Source organism: Tamandua tetradactyla, chromosome 17 (assembly GCF_023851605.1).
Source record: "Tamandua tetradactyla isolate mTamTet1 chromosome 17, mTamTet1.pri, whole genome shotgun sequence".
Lineage (NCBI taxonomy): Eukaryota > Metazoa > Chordata > Mammalia > Pilosa > Myrmecophagidae > Tamandua > Tamandua tetradactyla.
Genome location: NC_135343.1, coordinates 76,625,425 through 76,645,573, shown reverse-complemented (window position 1 = coordinate 76,645,573; position 20,149 = coordinate 76,625,425). Strand labels below are relative to the sequence as shown.

Here is a 20,149-nt window from a genome sequence, read left to right as displayed (position 1 = left end):
CTGGCGGTGATGGGCCCTAAGGCCCTGAGGCTTTTTCCCAGGATGGGAGCAGCAGGGGAGTTAAGTGCAAGGGAAGCTATCTGTGAAAGAGGCCAGCACAGGTCTGGGCACCTTCAACAAATGTCTTACATTTAGTAACAGGTTGATGGTGCGTAAGGAGGAAGAGGGAGGAAGAATAAGGAGGAGTTCCAGTGACTGGAAGAAGGGGTGCCATTTACAGAAAGAAGAGGGAGGGAGATGAGCTTGGTGGTAGGGATAGCAAGCAAGTCACGTTCTTTTTTCTGGGCATGGGAGAGTGTGCAGAGGAGAATGAGGTGCTGAAGGTCAAACTGAGCTTACGTAGTCTTTCTGGTTGTGACGGGTCAAACCAGTGTCCCTAGAGAAGCTGTGAGAGGCCGTGGAGTTGTCCCACAGTGTACTGTGCAAATGCGTTCCCTGGCCTTAGTGACCCAAAGGGGCAGCATCGATGTGTTTAGGGCTTGCCTGACATGGCCCCTGAGAGGGCTGTGCTTCTCAGGTCACTTGAGTTCTTCTCGGGAGGGGATGGGGGTAGTAGCTCTGCCCCTCTCTTGGCCCGAGGACCTGTGGGAGCTCCCTCCTGAGCCCTAAGGTGAGAATCATGGCAAGTGACCGCAAAGGCACTCCTGCCTCATTCTGGAGTCATAGTCAAGGCAGGGGAGAAGCGTTCACAATCAAAGGGGAGACCCCACCCATCAGCTCTCGCTCTCTCTAAAGGATTATTTGCTGTTCTCCAGCTTTCCAGCCTCAGAGGCAGGGAGAAGAAGCAGCAAGATGATGAACTTTTCAAGTTTAACTCTGAGGCCCTCCCATATTGGCTTTAAAGACGCTCTAACTCCACTGGGAAAAGAGGGAGACCCTCCCACCCTTTCCCAGGTTCTCAGAGCACTGTGGCATCTCAGTGTTCCTTCTGGTGAAAGCTCAATTGCTGACTCATCATTTTGTGCATTTTGGCCAGATCTCAACTTGTGTTTCATAATGCAATTAATCTAGAAAATATGTTTTCATGCCCTCTCAGCCCATGCTGCTTACAATCCTCCTTCAGGACTCTGAATATGAGTATTTAAAGTAATAATGAAAAGCAAAACAGGAAATTCTTATCTGTTTTTGCAGGAAATGCTTGAGCTGCATCGAGGGTGCTGCTCTGGGGGGTTGCTCCCTCCAGGAGGTGTTTGGAGATGATTTATCATCCAAAATGGCGCCATTCCTTCCTCACCCCACAGGGTTGGAAATGGGTGGGAAAAGCCGGACGCTGGGAAGCAGGATCTGCATTATCTTGGAATGTACATTTCTGTTGATAACATATTCATTGTCTCCACTAATAAGTAATGGTCTTGTTTTTGTCTTTCCCTGAAATGGAATGCACCAAATTTAGGCAAAATAAAGAAGGTCTGTTTCAGTTAGAAAAGTTTAATTCTTTCGCAAGTATTATTTTATGCGAGATCCTAGGTGATGGAACTTAGGGGGTAACGACTTACATTTATGGAGGCTGCATATTTGTATGTATTTGCATGTATCACAATACACATATTGTGATATTTGATAGACCCTGAACGTGTGTCATGCTCTGTTCTCCAATTGTAAGCATTATATTCTCCAACTGACAGATGTGGAAACTGAGGCTTGCTGCATTACGACATAACTAGCAATGTGACTTTTCTTTTTGCCAGGAAAGATGATACCATTACACCTCTGCTGGAACCAGCACAGGGCGGTCGTTCTGCTGATTCTGTGTTTGGCCCCACTCAAGCCTGCCCTGCGTTTATTGTCTGTGACGTGGAAACCTGGCCCATAGAAAAGTCCAGGCTGCAGATACCAATGCTTGGGTCATGTTTGATCCCCAGATCAGCATGTTCTTGGATCTACAAAACCAAAGTTGCCAGGAATTATTTTTTCTTAAACTGTATTCCTGCATCCTCAGACCTTTCTTCAAGGTCTCTGCCTTGGCCCCACAACTGGGCGGCAGATGGCAATTTTTTCATTTCTCCCAATGCCAAAGGATCTGAGGGCGCCTCTAGGATTGGAGAACATGGGGTTCTGGCTGTGAGCTGCTCCGATGCCATGACCGCCCAGTCTGTCTCCACTCCCCCCATGCAGATGTCCAAGGAGAGCTTGTGGATATGAAGTTCCCACATGGGGCTCTCCTTCGCACCCTGACCGGTGCTGTGAAGGAGAACAGGATGAGAGAGGAAAACTCTCCCTAGTGGAAGAACGTTTATTGAATATCATCTATTGAAATAACACTTCCAGTAGACTCTGAGTTACCTGTCAGTCAAGGCCAGGTCAGCTTTGTCACCACTGCCACCTCAGCACCTTCCACTCCCTGCCTATAAGATTGCAACTACCTGATAAAGGTTTCTTGAATGAGAGAATGAAGGAGGATGTGTGAGGGAGAGGCTGATTATCTGAGGTTTGCTGCAATGTCATTGACTAGACCTTCTCTTTCAGGTTCTCATGAGGCCTTTTGATTATTTCTAGTTCACCCAGTGCCAAAGACAACAGATCTTGTTAAAATGCTGTGGGATTGTTGGTCGTTGCCAAGAGCTAGTCTCAATTGCTCTTTCTCTCTCTGTCTCTACTTCTCTCTCTCTAATGACCTCTTGGGTGTCACGCTGGGTCCTTGGCTGTCATCCCTGCATTTCTTACTGTATGTTTACCTTGGAATCTGCACAAAGGCAAGACTGCTGCTGAAAGTGGTCTGAAGCGCATCTCAAGCTGAGGCTTCTTGGGTAGATGATCCGTGTGCTGACCTGTGCTGGGCATTGGCTCCATATTTTCCAATCATCTTGAAGATGCGTTGCCTGGGAATCAAAAGACCTTGATTCTGGTAATAGCCCTGTTGTTAACTGGCAGGCACTTTTGCTCTCTGAGCCTGCTTCCTCATCTCTTTATCTGTATTTTGTTGTCTGGCCAAATGTTTTGTTTCAAGCTGATTTTTCAACACCTTCATTTGATTGGGAGCTCGTTCTCCAGGTCCCCGATGGCTCACCATACCAGCTTACCCTGGGTTTTGCTCCTTATTAAGGGGGCTTCTCACCTGCATTGTAGGTCCCTGCTGCAGCTGGTGCTTTGTAGCTAATAGGTCATGGCTTATCTGTCCTGACACCATCTCACTTCAAACTTCCACCTCTTTTTGATTGACAGAAATATTTTGGAAGTAGAGGTGGCGGTTGTGCAACATTGTGAATAAACTAAAAGTCACTGAACTGTTCAGTTTAAAACGATTAATTTAATGTTGTGTGTTTCACCTCAATAAATTTTTCTTCTAAAAAAATCCACCTCCGTGGGGTGGGGATGCAAATCTTAACTTCTGCCTGCTTGCCCTGGTTTTCATACAGATGTCAGCCTTGTATTTTAGGTCTTCTACAGTTCTGACTTTGGCAAGCCCAATATTCATTCATTTAACAAATTTTTTGGTTAGGTTTTCCATCAGGTCTTTTTATTCTTTTTGTATGCTGTGTAGTAAGGATCACATTTCATTCTTTTTCCATGTGATTATACCATTATAACAGCACAATTTGTTGAATTTTTGGGGTGGGAGTGTGTGCGTGGGCTGGGAATCAAGCCTGGGTCTTCCACATGGCAGGCGAGAATTTCTACCACTGAGCCACCCTTGTACCGTGTGCACACTCCCCACCCCCATCATGCCTTTTTAACTCATTGTTCCCTCTGGTGTTCCTAGCTTATTTGTAGTGTAACTAAGAATTTATAAACTGTGCTTATGCCACCTTATTTAATCTGTAGGCTAGCACTGGGAGATAGGTGTTAACATGCCCATTTTTATAGATGAGAAATAGATACCTGGAAAGGCTACATTACCTACCTGGAATCAGAGGGTGTATTAGTTAGAGTTCTCTAGAGAAGCAGAATCAATAGGGAACACTTGCAAATATAAAATTTATAAAAGTGTCTCACGTGACCATTGGAACGCAGAGTCCAAAATCTGCAGAGTAGGCTGTGAAGCCAACGACTCCGATGGAGGGTCTGGACGAACTCCACAGGAGAGGCTCACCAGCCAAAACAGGAAGAACCTGCCTCTTCTCAATCCTCCTTATAAGGCTTTCAGTGATTAGATTAAGCATCACTCATTGCAGAAGACACTCCCCTTTGGCTGATTACAAATGGAATCAGCTGTAGATACAGCTGACGTGATCATGATTTAATTCTATGAAATGTCCTCATTGTGACAGACAAGTCAGCACTTGCCCAACCAGACAAACAGGTCCCACCACTTGACCAAGTTGACAGGTGATCCTGACCATGACAGAGGGCTAACAGCAGAACCAACAGCTCTTCTTTGGGTCCCAGGGCTGTTTCTGAGATGCTCTGTTTGCTTCTAACTCATGGCAAGAATGAAGGGGAGGTTTGTAAGCTTTGGAGCTTTCCTAAACTCTAGGAAAAGATAAACTAAAAAATAACTGTGTGCCTAAACTCTCCCCTGTGAAATCACAGGTACAAGGAGAAGCAGGTGCCTGAGGTGAGAAGAATGATAGAGGGCGGAGTGGAGGTGGGTGCAGGGCACAATGAAGAGTCAAGGAGGGAACTGATAATATAGGCTCCACAGGGAAGCCAGAGTCGAAGTGAGATGTTTGGGGGTGTCACTGCAAGTGTGCACACACTGCAGACCTGAGGCCTTCCTCCCTAGAGGCCCAGGACACCTGTTGAAAGCTTGAGGTTTTCAAAAAATGTCCATGGGGGAAGCTGGTAGCTAACTATGAGTGGACAACAACTGCCTATATTAGCACCAATGCCAGCCAAGCAGGGAGAGAAACACAACCAAAAGAGGATACTTACGGATCCTTGGAGGAGAGGCAAATTCTAAGGATTTCTTGGGACAGAGTTTAAGGGACTTTGTAGCTTCTGGGAGAATGTTTCTGTGGAAAAAGCAGAATGACCAGCCTGGGACTTTGGCCTTTCAGGAGCTTTATTTACCAGGGGCTGGGGACTGACCTTGAGTTGGAGGGCAGCTGGCTGGAAGGGCAGTGGCCAGAAAGCTCCAGGTTGCAGGAGTAAGCCAACCAAGAGCAGGAAATGAGGGGTAGCAGGGCGAGACCAAGGCTTTAGCCCTGTGCCAAGTTAAATGAGCAACGGAGAATGCATTTCTGTAATTTATAAACGTATATGGTCCTTTGTGTGTCAAGATTTCACTTAGTGGAATACAAAGTGGTGCATAAACGGTATCCCTTCTCCTTTCCTAAGATAACCTTTTGAATTCCTCCAGGATTCCATGATTATCTTGCCCCATCCTGTTTCATTTGCATATTTTAGGATGATCATAGTCCCAGTTTGCCTGAGACTTTGCTGCCTTTAGCACTGAAGGTCCAGTACCCTAGGAAACCTGTCAGTTACAGGCAGACTGGGGCAATTGGTCACCCTTAAGTCTCTTCCTCTACAGTCTGCTTCTTCACTTGCAAATGTGCCCAACCCCTCTTTCTTAAACAATTCTACCTGAGCTCCTATTCCATTCTTTTTCATCCATGGATTGGTAAGCTTCTTCCAGATGTAGGCCATGTGCTCACTGTCTATGTCCCTTCACCTTCCATAGGACTCCTGAATCTTCCTCCATCAAACTTCACCAGCCCTCAGTCTTGATAACTTTTCCATAGAATTTAACACCAATGGCTGCTGGCACCACATCTCCTCCGTGTTCTGAAGAAGCTGCTCCTCTATCCCAGGTTTAGGGAGTGAGCATTTCCTCTGCTCTCTCTGTCCATTTGGGACACCCCTCAATGTCCTCGTCTTGTGGTCTTATCAATCTGCCCCAGCACCCACAAGAGTCTGGTGGCAGATGTAATTCATTAGGCAGACCGAGCAAGGGTGGAATGAGCCAGAAAGCATGTGCTCCATCCAAGGAGGTTTTAACTCTAGAAGCTTTTCAAATGAGTTGCCAGTGTTTGAGTACGCAACTTTTGGGGTTCAGCTCCTACATGAAGTAAATTTTCAGGAAGTCACATGATCCAACCTTGGAATGGAGTATTTTCCACCCAAAGCCACAGAGGTAAATCTGGATATATCTTTGGCAAGAATTCACTTCTCAGAACTTCTGGGAATATCCCATCCTTGCTTTTGGAGAAGAGTTCTTTAAGAAAAGGCTCTTTCTTCATGTGGTTTTGCAGCCATCCCCAGAGGGTTATTGTTCTCATTTGCTAGTTGCCAGAATGCAATATTCCAGAAACAGAATGGCTTTGAAAAAGGGGAATTTAATAAGTTCCTAGTTTATAGTTCTAAGGCTGTGAAATTGTCCAAATTAAAACAAATCTATAGAAATGTCCAATCTAAGGCATCCAGGGAAAGAAAGGCCTTGGTTTTTTCAAAAAGGCCTGTGACATTCAGGGTTTCTCTCTCAGCTAGAAGGGCATGTGGTGAACATGGCAGCATCTGCTTGCTTTCTCTCCAGGCTTCTTGCTGCATGCAGCTCCCCAGGAGGTGTTTTCCTTCTTCATCTCCAAAGGTCGCTGGCTGACTCTGTGGTTCTCTCATCCTTCTATCATGGTTCTGCAGCTCTTTCCTCATTGTCAAAAGGGACTGTCTTTGAAATGTCTCTTTTATAGGATTCCAGTAAACTGATCAAGACCCATGTAGAAATGGAGACACAGCTCTATCTAATCAAAAGTTTAATACCCACAACTGATTGTGTCACATCTCCATGGAGATAAACTAATCAAGTTTCCAACCTATAGTACTGACTAGGGATTAGAAGAAACCGTTGCTTCCACAAAATAGATTAATATTAAAACATGGCCTTTCTAGGGTGCATAAACCCTTTCAAACCAGCACAGTTATCAACAAGATTCTAGCCATAAGGCTCTCACAGGGCAGTCATGACCTTGATAGGGACAGGTAAGGACCAGCTAGTCAAGCCCTGGGAGCTTTATTAATGGGGAAAAATCTACTTCTTCTGATAAAAGAGTTTTCACTCATCACAGGCTCATTCATTTTGCCATTATAATTAAAGGGGCCGAGTGTGACAATATTGAGCCTATGAAGGTCAGCACTGATGAGCAGACAAATCACAAGTAATTTAAGACATGCAACAAGGTCAACAGCTTAAATATTTAAGCTGTTTTCAGGTGTTTACAATGTCACAAGCATAGACACTAAATTTTTAAAAGAATAATTGGTCTCTGGTCTAGAGTAGAGCTATGCTTAAACCTGCTCAGGTTTCCTATATTCTAATTTTTATTACTTTCCTATGAATCTGTGCCTTTTGTTCCTTTTCTTTCAATTTCTGCATTCCTTTATCAAGAATTTTTCTGTTTTTAAAGCACATATGGTTGGATACAAAGGAAGTAGAAGGCATTTCTCTATCCTTGAAAAGTCTCCATTAGAGATGGGAAGACGAGACATGCACAAGAACAACTGTTGACTGGACTTGCGCTGCTAATTCTAGGTCTCCAGTTTATTGGCTGGTAACCTTGGGTAAGTTTCATCTAGGCCTTACTTTTGAAGTTTCCCATCTGTAAAACAGGGGTCCTGATAATAGTTCTTAACTTAGAGGGTCTAAATGAAATGATGTAAGGAACTTAACCTGCTATATAGTAGGTCCTTAATGAATGATAGCCATCACTAATTTTAATCCTCACAAAATTTCTGGTAACATGAACATGATCACCTTTGTTTGCAGGTGAAGAAAAGTGGTATTTAGTCACTCAGGGTTCAATCAGGGAGGATTTGGGTTCCCAACTTCAACCTGCTGACTCCCTAGTCTAAGAATTTTCTACTGGATGCCTCCACCTCTGCCGTACGGTTACTGTTGCCCCAACAATATCAAGCAAAGAGGAAGGCTTTAGCACTCAGGGAAGCTAATTTCACAACTGGGCCTAAAAGTAAGTGACAGTTGCAGAGATTGAAGCTATGTGAGGACTGTGGGTTCAGAGTCCTCTCTGAACTGTGGGAATCTGATGGGCTCAGAGGAGCCCCAAAAGTTGGGGAATGGCTCAGCTTTTGAAGTGTTGACAGCAAGCACAGTACTTCCTTCCCAGGTTTGTCCTTGTTACCATTTGCCTGCCTCAGTTACAAAGGACTGACAAGCCAGAAGCTTTGGGTGTGAGAAGGCTGTGAAACTCTCTAATCACACATCCAAACCGCAGGTGCACCAATGCTGGTGTGTGCCCTGCACAGTCCCACAAGCCTGGGAACTTCTCTGAGCACTGCCTCAAGGCACTCCATTCACTGGGCCTGGGCCCATTTGTCCAGCACCAAATTCTAACAGGTGGCAAATGGTTAGTCCAGGCAGTTTGGAAAGAAGTGATGGGAATAGGAAAAACCAGCCTGTCCATGGGTAGCTTACCTCCTGATTGGGAGACATAATAAATAAACATTAAACCATTAATAAGCAGCACAGTTACATGTTACTAGGTGCTGACTTGGCAAGCGCTACGAGTCCAGGCCAGAGACAGGTCACTGTGGACCTGCAGCCAAGGCTTTGACAGGGGCAGGTGACCTGGAGTAGGGCTATTCCTTGTCTGCCTTCTGAGTGTGAATGCCCAAAGGTGCGGCCAGGAAGAAGGGGTACAGAGCCAGGTCTCTGTCCAAGGCCCAGAGAGGGGTGAGGGAGAAGGGGGCTGTCATGCATTGGCCACCTCCTCTGTGCTAGTTCCATTACAGTCATTGTCTCATTTTGTTCTCATGGGAACCCTAAGAGTCTGGCTTTAATCACGTGTATTTTATGATGGCATTCAAAGAAGGGTTCAATAACCTGCCAGTGTGATGTGATGCAGAGGCACTGGGGAATATGTAAAAGCATTATCCTGAATCTTCAAATTGCTCAACTGGAAGCACTTTTCCATGTTCCTTATCCTCAGCTAGGAACTGCTTAATAAAAACAGGATAGGTCGTTTCTGGTAAGATATTATTCAAAGTTGTCCTCAGGTGTTCTCTAAAACTCTTGCACCACTAGACACAAGCACCCACACAAATACATAAACTCTTTCACACACACACACACACTACGCACACATTTGTGAATGCTCAAGTCCTATGGGGACCACCGTGTTCCTGATGCTTTGTCAAAAATAGTTGGATTAGGACCAGAAACTATAATAATTAAAACAATTTTGTATGAAATCTTTGTGGGCACTGTGAAGAGCCAGGAGAAGGCACAGGGAGGATTATCTCGTGTTTCATCCTTGTTTAATTAGTGCTCACAAAAAAGGGGGAGGACTGAAATCAATCATTCTTCCTCTAACGCAAAAATTGCTTTTTTTATGTAAAGAAAAAAATTGACCATGTTTTGGAACACATGAACAATACATTTGGTTTTCAAGCACTGGGTTGACCCCAGAGTTCTGGCCAACTAGCTTTCCTGCTGCAGAGTGATCTAGAGGTCCATTTGCACATAGAAGTTCTGGATTTCTCCACAGATGCAGTTCTGTGTGTATGTATAAGTTAAAGTAGTATGATAACAAGTGAGGCATGGCTGGTAGCTATCACATTCAGAAGAAGCTGGTCTGGACATGTGGGTGGTCAGGGCAGTTTTGCAGAGACAGAACTCCATCATTGGATGTCTAAGACTGGGTGGACATGCTGATTTCCAAGGCCCCATCCAGCCCCAAGCTCCTGACACCCTCAGGAAGGGACGTTGGGAAGGCATTTCCTCTACGGGTGTCTGCTAACCAGATCTACCCACTCTGACCACCAGCATCTCCACCACAGTGGTCAATGGTGATCCACTGTGTTTGTTTAAGGATCTGAAGACAATTCTTTTTCTCAAGACTTTTCAAAGATGGTAAAATGATTGAGAATATGGACTAAGATCTGTATAGGTTTATTAAATGATGAACTTTGTGTGTAACATGTAATTAAAAACTATAAACTACAGGTAATAAACAATATGGCTCTAGTATTACATTGATCCCTCTTCACCAAGGAGTTGGTGAGACTTTAGTCTAGGATAGTGCCAGGAAAGACATTACTAACCAAGCACAGAACTCACACCAGGCCTCAGATGCCTTCTCCCAGGAGTGTTCCAAGCAGCTACTATCAATCCCAACCCGTAGGAGATGCCACTCAGGCTTTGAAACCAACCATGGGTACCTTGATACCCATCATGTCTTCTTTTACTGCCCCAGTTCTTTGCAATCCATTGATCTTTGATATCCCAGAGATATGTGATATGCAAAAATCTCATCCTTATCACTGGGGCTTTTACATCAATTGTAGAAGAGTCTTGGTCACTCTCTCTATATATACCATTGCTTCAGCAAACTGCTTAAGCACAGCATCTTCATCAGTTTCATTCCTAAGAAAGTATTCTTCCTTCAAAGGCTCACTTTTTGAAAAACTATGGCTGGAGCTGCATCCAAGAAAGGATGCTCTTTCCCCATCTATCTACCTTTGTCCCTCTCTGAGCCATGCCACTTTCCAAAATGGGAGGGATTTGCTTTCAGTAAGAAAAGAACAAATTCTAGATTGAAAGTGATTTGAAAAATGGTCCCATTCTACTCTGGAGCTACCTAAAGTATAACTCTGGAACCATTTTTGCCTTCTCCCACATGTCCCATGGCTTCAGGTTTATATAGTAATTGAAATAGGGCCTGGTGACCATGTGGCACTTATTTTCTGGCAAGGTCACACCTCCTCTTTGTATAGTCAACTAACCCATCCCCTTCTGCTTGGATTTCTCACTGAGCAATTACTTGACTGTTCAGTTATACCAACAAGTATTTATTGAGCATCTCTTGTTCTCTGTGTAACAAGTTGGTTTCCCTGAGAAGCAGACACTGAGATTGAGTTTAGCATGCAGGAAATGTATTAAAGAGTCTAACATTTGTCAAAGGGAAGGAAAGGAAGCAGGACTGGATGAGGGAGCAGAGGGGCTGTAATGCAATCCTAGTAGGGACTCAGCTGACCCCCCGGGCATTCTGAAGCTGAGATTGCCCTTCAAACCTGTCCAAGTTGGGGCAAGGAGGCCAGGCTTCCATATGTCTTCAACGACTGGTCATTGGAGGCAGGTTGCCTGGGGAAAGATGGTGTGGCATTAGGAGCAGCAGGTCTCTGCATCTGAGGGTGATCTGTGGTGGGAGTTTGAGATTGAGGGCTGGCAGCTGGCAGCACTACCAGCAGCTGGAGGAATAGGTCCTTTCATCCTGAAGGGAGACCAAGGCCACAGCAAAGCATGTGCTGTCCAGTGCTGAATACCTTCTACTCCCCCTTGCGGAGCTTACTGTCTGGATGAGTGGTGACTAAAGAGGGATGCAAATGACAATCTAGAAGTTAGGGACAGGCATGGGGAGATCCCAAAGCCCTAGGGATTCCAAAAGCCTTAGGGGTTTTGAAAATGGTGAAGATGGTGGTGGGAATGGGTTTCACGTTTACTTGGAGGCAGTATCTAAATTGGGTCTTCAAACATCCTGGTTTGAGGATTTGCTCATTATCCAGTCAGGGAAGCCTGATTGAAATCCTTGATGTATAAGATGGGGCTTCTTTTACACAGATCATTAGACCAGGATTACAAACTAGGCAGTAAGTAAATCCCTGAGGCTCAGGAGTGACAATCCAGCCAAGTACTGCAGCTCAGAGTCACTTCACTTGTCTTCATTTCATAGCAAGAAGTTCCTTCCAGGAAATGTCTCCAAAAAGTTCAGGGCTAACACTATCCCTGGCTGCAGTCCCTGTGGCTTTCTGGCCACATCAGGGTAGCAAGGGGACAAGCTGCAGCTGTCCAATGGCTGGGAAAGTTACTCTGCTCAAGGCAGGAAAATTACTCTGCTCAGTCAGCTGGGGCTTCCTTCCTTGCAGCGGGATATATCTTTTGATTCCGTTGCGTGTTCCTGGAAAGGAGGAGACTCTGAAATGAGGGAAATTGCCCTGTACTGCCAAGAAAGCTACGAAGGCATTTAGGAAGCAGATAAGACCCAGAGGGGGAATCCTCCCTCCAAACAGTTAGCTGCCTGGTGGCGTGTCCAAACACCTGCCTGACCCTGGATGGCTTGCCTCCTTTTCCTCCAGATGAACTGGAATTTCTTCCCCCATGTTCATGCCTGAGCATTAAGGCCCTGGGTCCCAGAGGGTCTATTAGCCTCATGCCTGGACCATGGCTGGGGAGCAGCCTCTGACCCCATAGTCACAACCCTCAGCCTCTCGGGCCACAGATCGGCCAATGGGTCCCAGGGTGACACTCAACTGCAAGGGATGGAGCAGGCTCAGATGGCGAGAATGGGGAGTGCATGAGAGAGGACAGGATGCCCAGTCAGGGCAGGTGTGATCTTCTGGCATCCTGAGACAGGGCACAGGCAAGAGGGAAGACTGAGGAAGTGGCCTGTGAGAAAGGAAGCCTGGACTGAAGGCAGATTTCACCAGTGTCTTCATTACCCCAGTGACCGTGAGAATCTCCCTAAGGTTAACCCAACACCTGCCCGCTCTGTGCTGGCTTTAGGATACATCGAGACTCGCCTTCTCTCCACACCCTCCTGTATTTGCTACAGCCTTAGCTTCTGGTCCGCATCTAGGTTTAAGAAATGCTACAGAAAAACCCCACCTGGCAGAGAAGGGGCCTCTACCTTACACAAGAATGTGATTCTGACACTTTGTCAATGAAGATGAACATTTGCCATTTGGTTCAGGCATTCGATACCCAGGAGGAGCTGCTGTTTCAAGCAGGAAGGCCATCCATGAAGGTCTCAGTGGTCTGCATTGGGACCACTTCCAAACCCACCTTAATGAGTGCACCTGACTGTCCGTCGCCTCGGCTGGAGGACTCACAGCTGTGAGCTTGCCCAGCTGGCAGTGGCCCACAGATGGCCTCCGGGTCCCTGGGCACCTTCCAGGCACTCAGGCAACAGAAGCAAAGCCGCCCCCAGCTCTACCCTCCTCTCCGGCTCTCTCTTCCCTCGTGCCTTTACAGGGCTTGGGTGCTCTCCCTCCTTCCCATCGACAGATTCTCACCTCCTCCCTGAACTGGGCCTTCCGGCATATGCCAGCAATGTGGTAGGCCACGTGTAGACCTACCTACAGTCTCTTTGTTTCCTCGTATTATCTCAGAAGAGTGACTCGTGGCCACTTGGAGGAAGGCTAATCGGAGGCATCGCGAGGCCACACGGCTTGTCCTGACTCGGGACCAGGACGGCTGCTTCCCCCGGGTCTGCGTTTGTGTTTCTCCTCTCGGTTGAATCAGTTCCCACCCTGTGGCCCCCTCAGGCCGCGCTGCTCAGAGAGGCCCTCGTGATGCCCCCTGGGGAGTTTATGTTGGGTGGGGACCACCTGTCCTGAAACCCTAAGGCAAGGAGGCGAACTGCTGTTTTTAACATTTCTTTGTTTTATAGCCTCAAGAACACCAATTGCCCAGTACAGACTCCTAGAACAGGATTAGTTTTGGAAAATTCCCCAGCATCGTTCTCTCTGGAAACGCCTGCTCTGCCCTCTCCTCTTCACATAGCCAGCAAGAACCAGGGCAGCGTGTTCCCCAGTGCGACCCCCACACATGCTCACACACACTCACACTCACTCACACACTTACATGCATACTCATTCATACACAGTCACAAACTCAGACTCATCTACTCTCCCCCACACATGCATATTCTCACACACACGTGTGTACATTCACACTCATACTCCATAGTCATACACACTGTCACACATACACACTCACATGCTTACACTCATTCACACATATTCACACATTTATAAACTCACATGCACGCACACACTCATACTCAGTCACACACCCACGTGCACACATGCTCCCACACACTCACATGCACACTCACACACACACACGTAGCTCACACCCATCCAGGTCTCCTCTGCACTCCTCAGCTGTGCTCAGGCTCATGCTTCTGCAGGAAAACGCTAGGTTGGACATGGTCAACTGCCTTGAGGGGGTCATTTCCCTCGGTGGCCACTAGATCAGGCCACTGTTCCACCTCCCAGGCCGTGAGCTCAGATGGGAAGTTGAGAAATCAGGAAGCAGCTGTCAGAGCTGCTGGGTCCACTCTGGCAGGAGCTGCTTCAGCGAAACCTTCCGCGAGCATGTCGGGTCGGCTGGCCCCAAAATCGCACCGTGCGCCTGGCTGCCAGGGAGACCGGGAATTGCCGTGCTTCTCCCTCGCACCTTTTCCTTCCACCGCTTCACCCTGGTGGCAGGTCGGCCCCGCAATCCTCTGCACCGCCGTGCCTGCCGAGGACGGCAAATGCGACCAGCCTTTGGCTTTGTAAGTGCAGAGCTCTCCAGCTGAAAAAGCGACAAAGTGTCAGGCTCTGGGACGTGCCAGAATTTGGCTCAGACACTGAAGGACTCTGGGCACATCACCTACCCCTTCAGCTTCAGGTGACCTCGGTTCCAGAGGAGGCAGGAATTTGGTTTCCTTTTCACCTGCTCAGCGGACTAACCTATCTCAGAAGAGCTTACCCGGGGCCCTGCCCGTGAGAGTTGAGTGATGCTGGGTAAAAACTTGTGACTCTCAGTGGCTTAAAATTAAAACGATCAGGGTTTATGTCTTGCTACCTGTCCAGAGCAGGCCTTCAAGGGATTTTAGAGTGACCAGGGCCCTGGGTGGACCATCGGCACGAGGGCGTCCACCCGCTTTCCTGGAGAGGCAGAAAAGGGGAAACTGTACACCTGCCCTTAAACCTCTGCCAGGAAGAGACATGTCGTTACCTGTGCATTTCCGTAGCCTCATGGGGGCAGGTAAAAAGGGTGGGGAGACCCCCCCACCCCCATCCCAGGACAGTGAGAACAGCACAAACCACCTCCAGCAGGAGGCTGAGGGGCGAGCCCTGCCCCCGCAACTTCCCATTCCCCTCACCTCTGGGGCTTGCATTCCCCTCTTACTATGTTTCTTTTCCTCCAGGAAGCAGCAATTTCAGCTTCAAAATGTTCACTGGAAAAAAATCTGTGAATAAACCAGCCCAGTCCCCAGAGGCAAAAATTCCCAAGTCATGCTTTTCCTCCTGTATGTCGGTGGCTCTGCGTCTGTCGCGATGTGGCGGGCTGGGGGCGCTGCGTGTTTACGTCGTGTCTAAGTCCTACCCACGTTTCTTGGTTTAGGGAGGGAGGGAAACAGAAGCGAGCGGCTGCCCCCCCAGGGGTTCTTGGGTTCTGCTGGTCACCCCCCTGGCTCTGCCTGCGCCTCCCGGGGGATCCGGGGCCCTGCTGTTAGCCGTGTCTGCGCACGTGCCTCATCCCCCAATCCCCGCGAGGCCGTGAACTCGGAGAGCAGGCAGCGTCTCACCCAGCTACACTCATCCCTGCACACAGGCGATTGTTTTAAGTATTTCTGAATGACTCAAGGAACACATCTCTGTGTCCCTTACAGGGCCTTGTCTGTAGAAGGAGCTCAGCGTGTTGTGAGTGAAAGAGAACGGGCGGGCGGATGGAGGAAGGAGCAGATTAAAGACTAAAGGATTGCATATGTATAAGGCCAGTTTGCATCACACAGAAATGCAGCTCTCTCCTTGCTGGACTAATGTTCTGGGCACAGAGGGTCCAGGTGAGAGGGGGCCCCTGGGGTACTACGTCCCTGCCCTCTGCACAAGGAGTCCACGCCCGGCGGTGGCTGCACTGCCACCTTTGCAAGCACGGGTCACACTCCGGTCATGATTTAGTCCTTCGGTGCCAGGGACAAGCTTCGCTGGGCTGAGTGCCCATGCTGCTGCTCTAATCTGATGTCTGCTGTGGCGCAGGCTGAGGAGTCGGGGGCAGGACCACAGGCCAGCGGGGGCTCCGGAGGGTTCGTACCTGCAAGGCGGCCAGGACGCGCCTCTGCCTCCCAGGTGACACACTCTCTAGGTTGACACAGGAGCTCTCCCCGGCTAAGCCTGGGAGGCGTCTGCAGCCAAGGCAGCGGGGGCCAGCGGACACTGTCCAGAGAAAGTGCCCCTTGCCTGTCCCCTCACACTTTCCAGGGCGGTGGGGACACAGCAAACACAGCACGCACGCACCTCACAGATCTCTCCTGAGCGGAGTCTTGAAGGTGAAAGGATGGACGAGCCTGAGGGCAAAGTTGCAGGGTGGGATGGTGGGGCATGCAACCAAGTGATGGGAGGAGGGTGATAACAGACACCCCCTTTCTCTTAAAAGTAAAGACTGAAACTTCCCCCCCTCAAGTGCTTCCTTCCCGTTTCTCCTCAGCTCAAAGAAAGGGACAGAGCCGAGGAATGGCCCATGTGCTGGGCTGGGCACTCTGGGCTTGTCCCCAGAGGTAGCTCGACCTCGTCAGCCTTTGCCCTTCATTGTGCATCAAAGAGAAGCATGTGGAAGCCCAGCATGGGGGTCTTCTCTGTGGCAGAGAACAGCCTAGGGGAGCAGAAGTTCCGCAGGCACCAGGCCAGTGGGGGGCTGCGTGTGGAGGCTGGCCCTTGGGGAGCCCCAAGTGAGCCACCCTCTGCCAAAGATGCCACCAGGATCCCCAAGTAAGAACCCAGCCCCTCACCCTCTGCTTCCCAATGGAATGATGGTCTAGGACCAGAGGTACCAAAGGGTAAGTGTGCTGTATTAGCAGGGAGACTCATGACAAACGCACTGCAGCGAAAGCACATCGCAGACACATACGATATTCTATGGTCTGAATATAGATATAAAATAAGTTACACTTGCTTTCCATCACAGTAGAGCATAGCATACAGAGTGACTAGTTCAGTGGCCACAAAGCAAGCCAGGGGACAGGGACCAGGAAGGGGGGTGTTAGGCATTGAGTTTGGAGCTGCAAAGGACACTGCAGTCACTGGGGGTCCACAGGGAACAAGACCTCAGATCTCTCCAGACATAGCCAAGTCAGCCTTCTGAGAATTAGCACAAGGTCCCACCTGCTAAAATAACTGGTGGTCACCTTTGGACCTGAATGAATTGAGCCACTGGGTGGGAGGCAGGGCAGGGACAGGAACACACAGCATCCAGTAGGCCAAGCCACCCTCCTGCTGGCGCTGCTGGACTTCTGTGGTTTTAGGAACATGGGCCCCATGGCCAGAAGGCACGATTTGCTTCTGTGATGTGACAGATGGCTGAGACCGATGGCTCACCAAATGCTGGCTGGCACTCCTCCCTTGCCAGGCTGCTCTGGGAGGCTGCAAGGGGACTGTGTGCTCAGCTTGTTCTCCACGATGTGTCACCGGGTAGCAGTTCTGGCATCTGGCACACATTGTCATGGTAGAGGGAAGAGTCCAAGCCCCTGGCTCTGAATCCTCTTTCCTTCTCATGTGACCTCCGTGAGTCTGGGTGAGCCAGCTGGACTCCTCTGTGTCTTAAGCTTCCCATTTGCAAAATGGGTGTGAGGGGCTACTGGATACTACCCTGGGTGGTGGTGAGGGGCCCATGGGATGACATAAGGGTGAGTGTCCTTGCCCTGGGCACCAAGGAGTGTGAGCAGCCAAACATCACAACCTAGGAGGAACCAACAGGACTTCACAAAACCTAAGGACCATAGCCACCTTGAGTGGCTTTAAGTAGAGGACACAGAACAGCTTCCTTGCTTTCTTTCCTACCAATTTTTCCTTCTTCTCTCCCCTTCTGGGATTCTTTGAAATGAGGCGCCGGTGGAGTTGAAGGCCAGGTATGCAAGGAAGGCAGAGCCAAAGCTTAGGAAAGAGCTCCTGGTCAGTGTCTCCTCAAGTCTGAGGCATGGCACCCTGGGGAGAGCTTCCTTCCTCACCTCTCCTCCTGCAGCAGCCCCCCTTCTCTTATGTCTCCTAGCCCCTGGACAGATTTCATAGTAGGAAGCCAAACAGAGAAAAACAAACGCATGGGGAAAAAAGGTGAATTTCCTTAAGTGAAGGGCTATTTCCATCTACTTGGAGTCCGGTTTGGGGCCACTGGGGAATGTGAGGGTGAGTAGGCCATCCATGGGCAGTGGGCTGCTTCTGTGGGAGAAAGCAGATCTCTGGGCAGTAGAGGATGGGAGGGAAAGAGGGATGGAGACGGAGGCTTGACACCTGGGACGACTGGAATGCTTCTGTGCTTCCACCAATCCTGAGAACTTGGAGAACAGTCCAAACTGGGATCAGACTGGAAAGCTGGGGAGCCATGTCTCCTCTTCTCACCTACAGTGTGATAATACTCAAGATCTGTGCGTGTATGTGTGTATGTGTGTGTGCATGTATCTCATCACCTCTCCCGTTCCCTCCTACGAGACCTGCCCGCTCAGGTCACTCAGCCACTTTCCTCTTGGAAGGTGGCAGCAGGTGGGGGGGCAGCTCGCTGGGCAGCTCGTGCCCCTCCAGCTTGATCTTGATGAGGTGGTTGGCCAGGGCGAACTCCTCGTCGTCCAGCATGCCATCCTTGTCGATGTCGGCCAGCTTCCAGATCTTGCCCAGGACGCTGCTGGGCAGCTTGGAGCGCACCATCTCCTTCTTGGCGTTGGCACCTGTGATCTTGCCATCCACCGGAGACAGGGTGAAGAAGATCTCGTCATACATGGGCTTGTCCCTGGCCACCACCCACTCAGCATCATCGATGCCCTCCCCGGCCCCCTCTCCGTAGCCATGCCCGAAGGGGCCGAGCTGGCTGCCCTCGAACGCTCCACCCTTCACCATCTGGAGGGGCTGCTTGGCCTCCTCCCGGCGGACCAGCACCATGAGCTCGGCGATGTCAACGGCCAGCATGCTGTCCACCACCTCCAGCAGCCTGCTTTTCAGAGGCTGGAATTTGCTGAAGTCCTGGGCCTGCAGCTGATCCTGGGCAGAGGGAGAGAAAAGAAGGCGAGGATGGAACACAATGGAGGTCCTTCCCTCTGCAAGCAAGCTGCCCCATCTGGTTCTCTTTCCTTAATGAAAGTGTGCCCTGGAGGCTAAGCTGAGGCACCTCAAAAAGTAAGGAGGAGCGGAGGGAAGAGGAGAAGAAAGACCAAGGGCTGATGGAGTTATCCAGGAGGGAGTTGAGCAGTTGAGACTAGGAGGGAAGTGGGCTGGGGAAGAAAGGAAATTTTAATAACCATTGGCTGATCTATTTTTTTTTTTTAATTCCCATTAATGATTCATTCCTCTTTGAGTTACTTTCGGCTATTAAATAGTGTCTCTTTAATGCCATATCCTCCTGAGGCTGAGTCACGTGGCCTACCTTTAATCAGGGTTATGCTTTTAAAATACTGAAAATGCTTTCACAGCATTACCTCACTCACTTCGCTGTGCCTCTCCCAGGAAGGGAAATCACTTTCTGTCCCCATGTATTGAAGGAAACACTGAGGTATAAGCAACCAAAAAACCCAATCACAATAGAAGCCAGACATTACCGCAAAACCAATGAATGGTTCTTCATGTGGACACTCATGGGCATTGGCCTGGAGTGGGCTGCCCAAATCCTGGCTTCTCTCCAGGGAGTTCTGATACTGAAGGCACAGGCACGCAGAGGTTTTGTGAAAGCTCCCCTTCCTGCCTTCACATGACTACCCACACCATTTCCTCAAAAAAATGTGTTCCATTTTGCACGTCTTCGTTAGAGAGTCTAGAACACCCAGCTTCTCCTTGGCCTTTGGAGAGGACAAGGCAAGAACTTTCTGCTGCAGCCCAGGATGCTGGGAAGAGGCCAGTGCACGGGGCACAGTTTCAAAAATGCAGAAAGCGACCCAGAGCTACATTTCAAGAGCAAGTGTCAGCTGGGACATTTCTCACCTCCCTCCTGGGGCAGGGCTGCACCGGGGAGGTGGGAGGGTTTGTGAAGGGCAAGAGCAGAGATACCTTTTCTCCTACCTCTCATTCCCAAGTGTCTCCCAGCTTCTTCACATCTAGGTGTGCTCAGTGGGCTCGCAGTATGGGTCCTAACATCTTCCTGGGGGACTGAGGTGCTGCTCCCATCACTCCCCACACACCCCCCTGCTGGGGAACTCAAGGACATGCTTAGGTGCTACCTCTCGGCCTTGCCTACCCCCTTCCTTTACTTTGGGTGCAGAGATTTCAGTATGTCGTCATTCTGCAGTCCCATGGAGATGCTAGGTCCAATGGAGCAGCCCGATCATAGCTTGAACCCCAGAAACCAGGAATCAGCAGCCCTGTCTCCTTATCAGGCGAGAGGTCTCAGTGGCAGGGCTCCTCTCCCTGGGGTGGATAAACACCTCGGCAGCAGGCAGCACAGACTTCTCCTTCCTCTCTTTCTGCATTTTTGAGACTGTGCCTCATGCACTGGCCTCTTCCCAGCATCCTGAGCTGCAGTAGAAAGTTCTCACCTTGTCCCTCTCCAGAGGCCAAGGAGAAGCTGGGTGTT

General features: G+C 49.2%; 1 protein-coding gene and 1 pseudogene across 3 annotated transcripts in view; both read right to left on the bottom strand.

The window, feature by feature from the left end:
* Positions 1–1,605: 1,605 nt before the first annotated feature.
* LOC143661241 (large ribosomal subunit protein uL5 pseudogene) lies at positions 1,606–14,639 on the bottom strand (annotated as a pseudogene).
* EHD3 (EH domain containing 3) overlaps positions 9,300–20,149 on the bottom strand; it is a 36,948-nt gene continuing 26,098 nt past the window's right edge. The window contains exons 6-8 of one of the 3 annotated variants that reach the window (XR_013164564.1): positions 14,792–18,627; positions 14,274–14,547; positions 9,300–14,191 (exon numbers count right to left, since the gene is read on the bottom strand). Coding sequence is in view for 1 of the 3 variants with exons in the window: in XM_077134983.1 (XP_076991098.1) it covers positions 18,100–18,627 (528 nt within the window). In the remaining 2 variants the exon portion in view is untranslated. Of the gene's footprint in view, positions 18,628–20,149 lie in introns of all 3 variants that reach the window. The other 2 variants (XR_013164563.1, XM_077134983.1) reach the window with 2 other exon arrangements.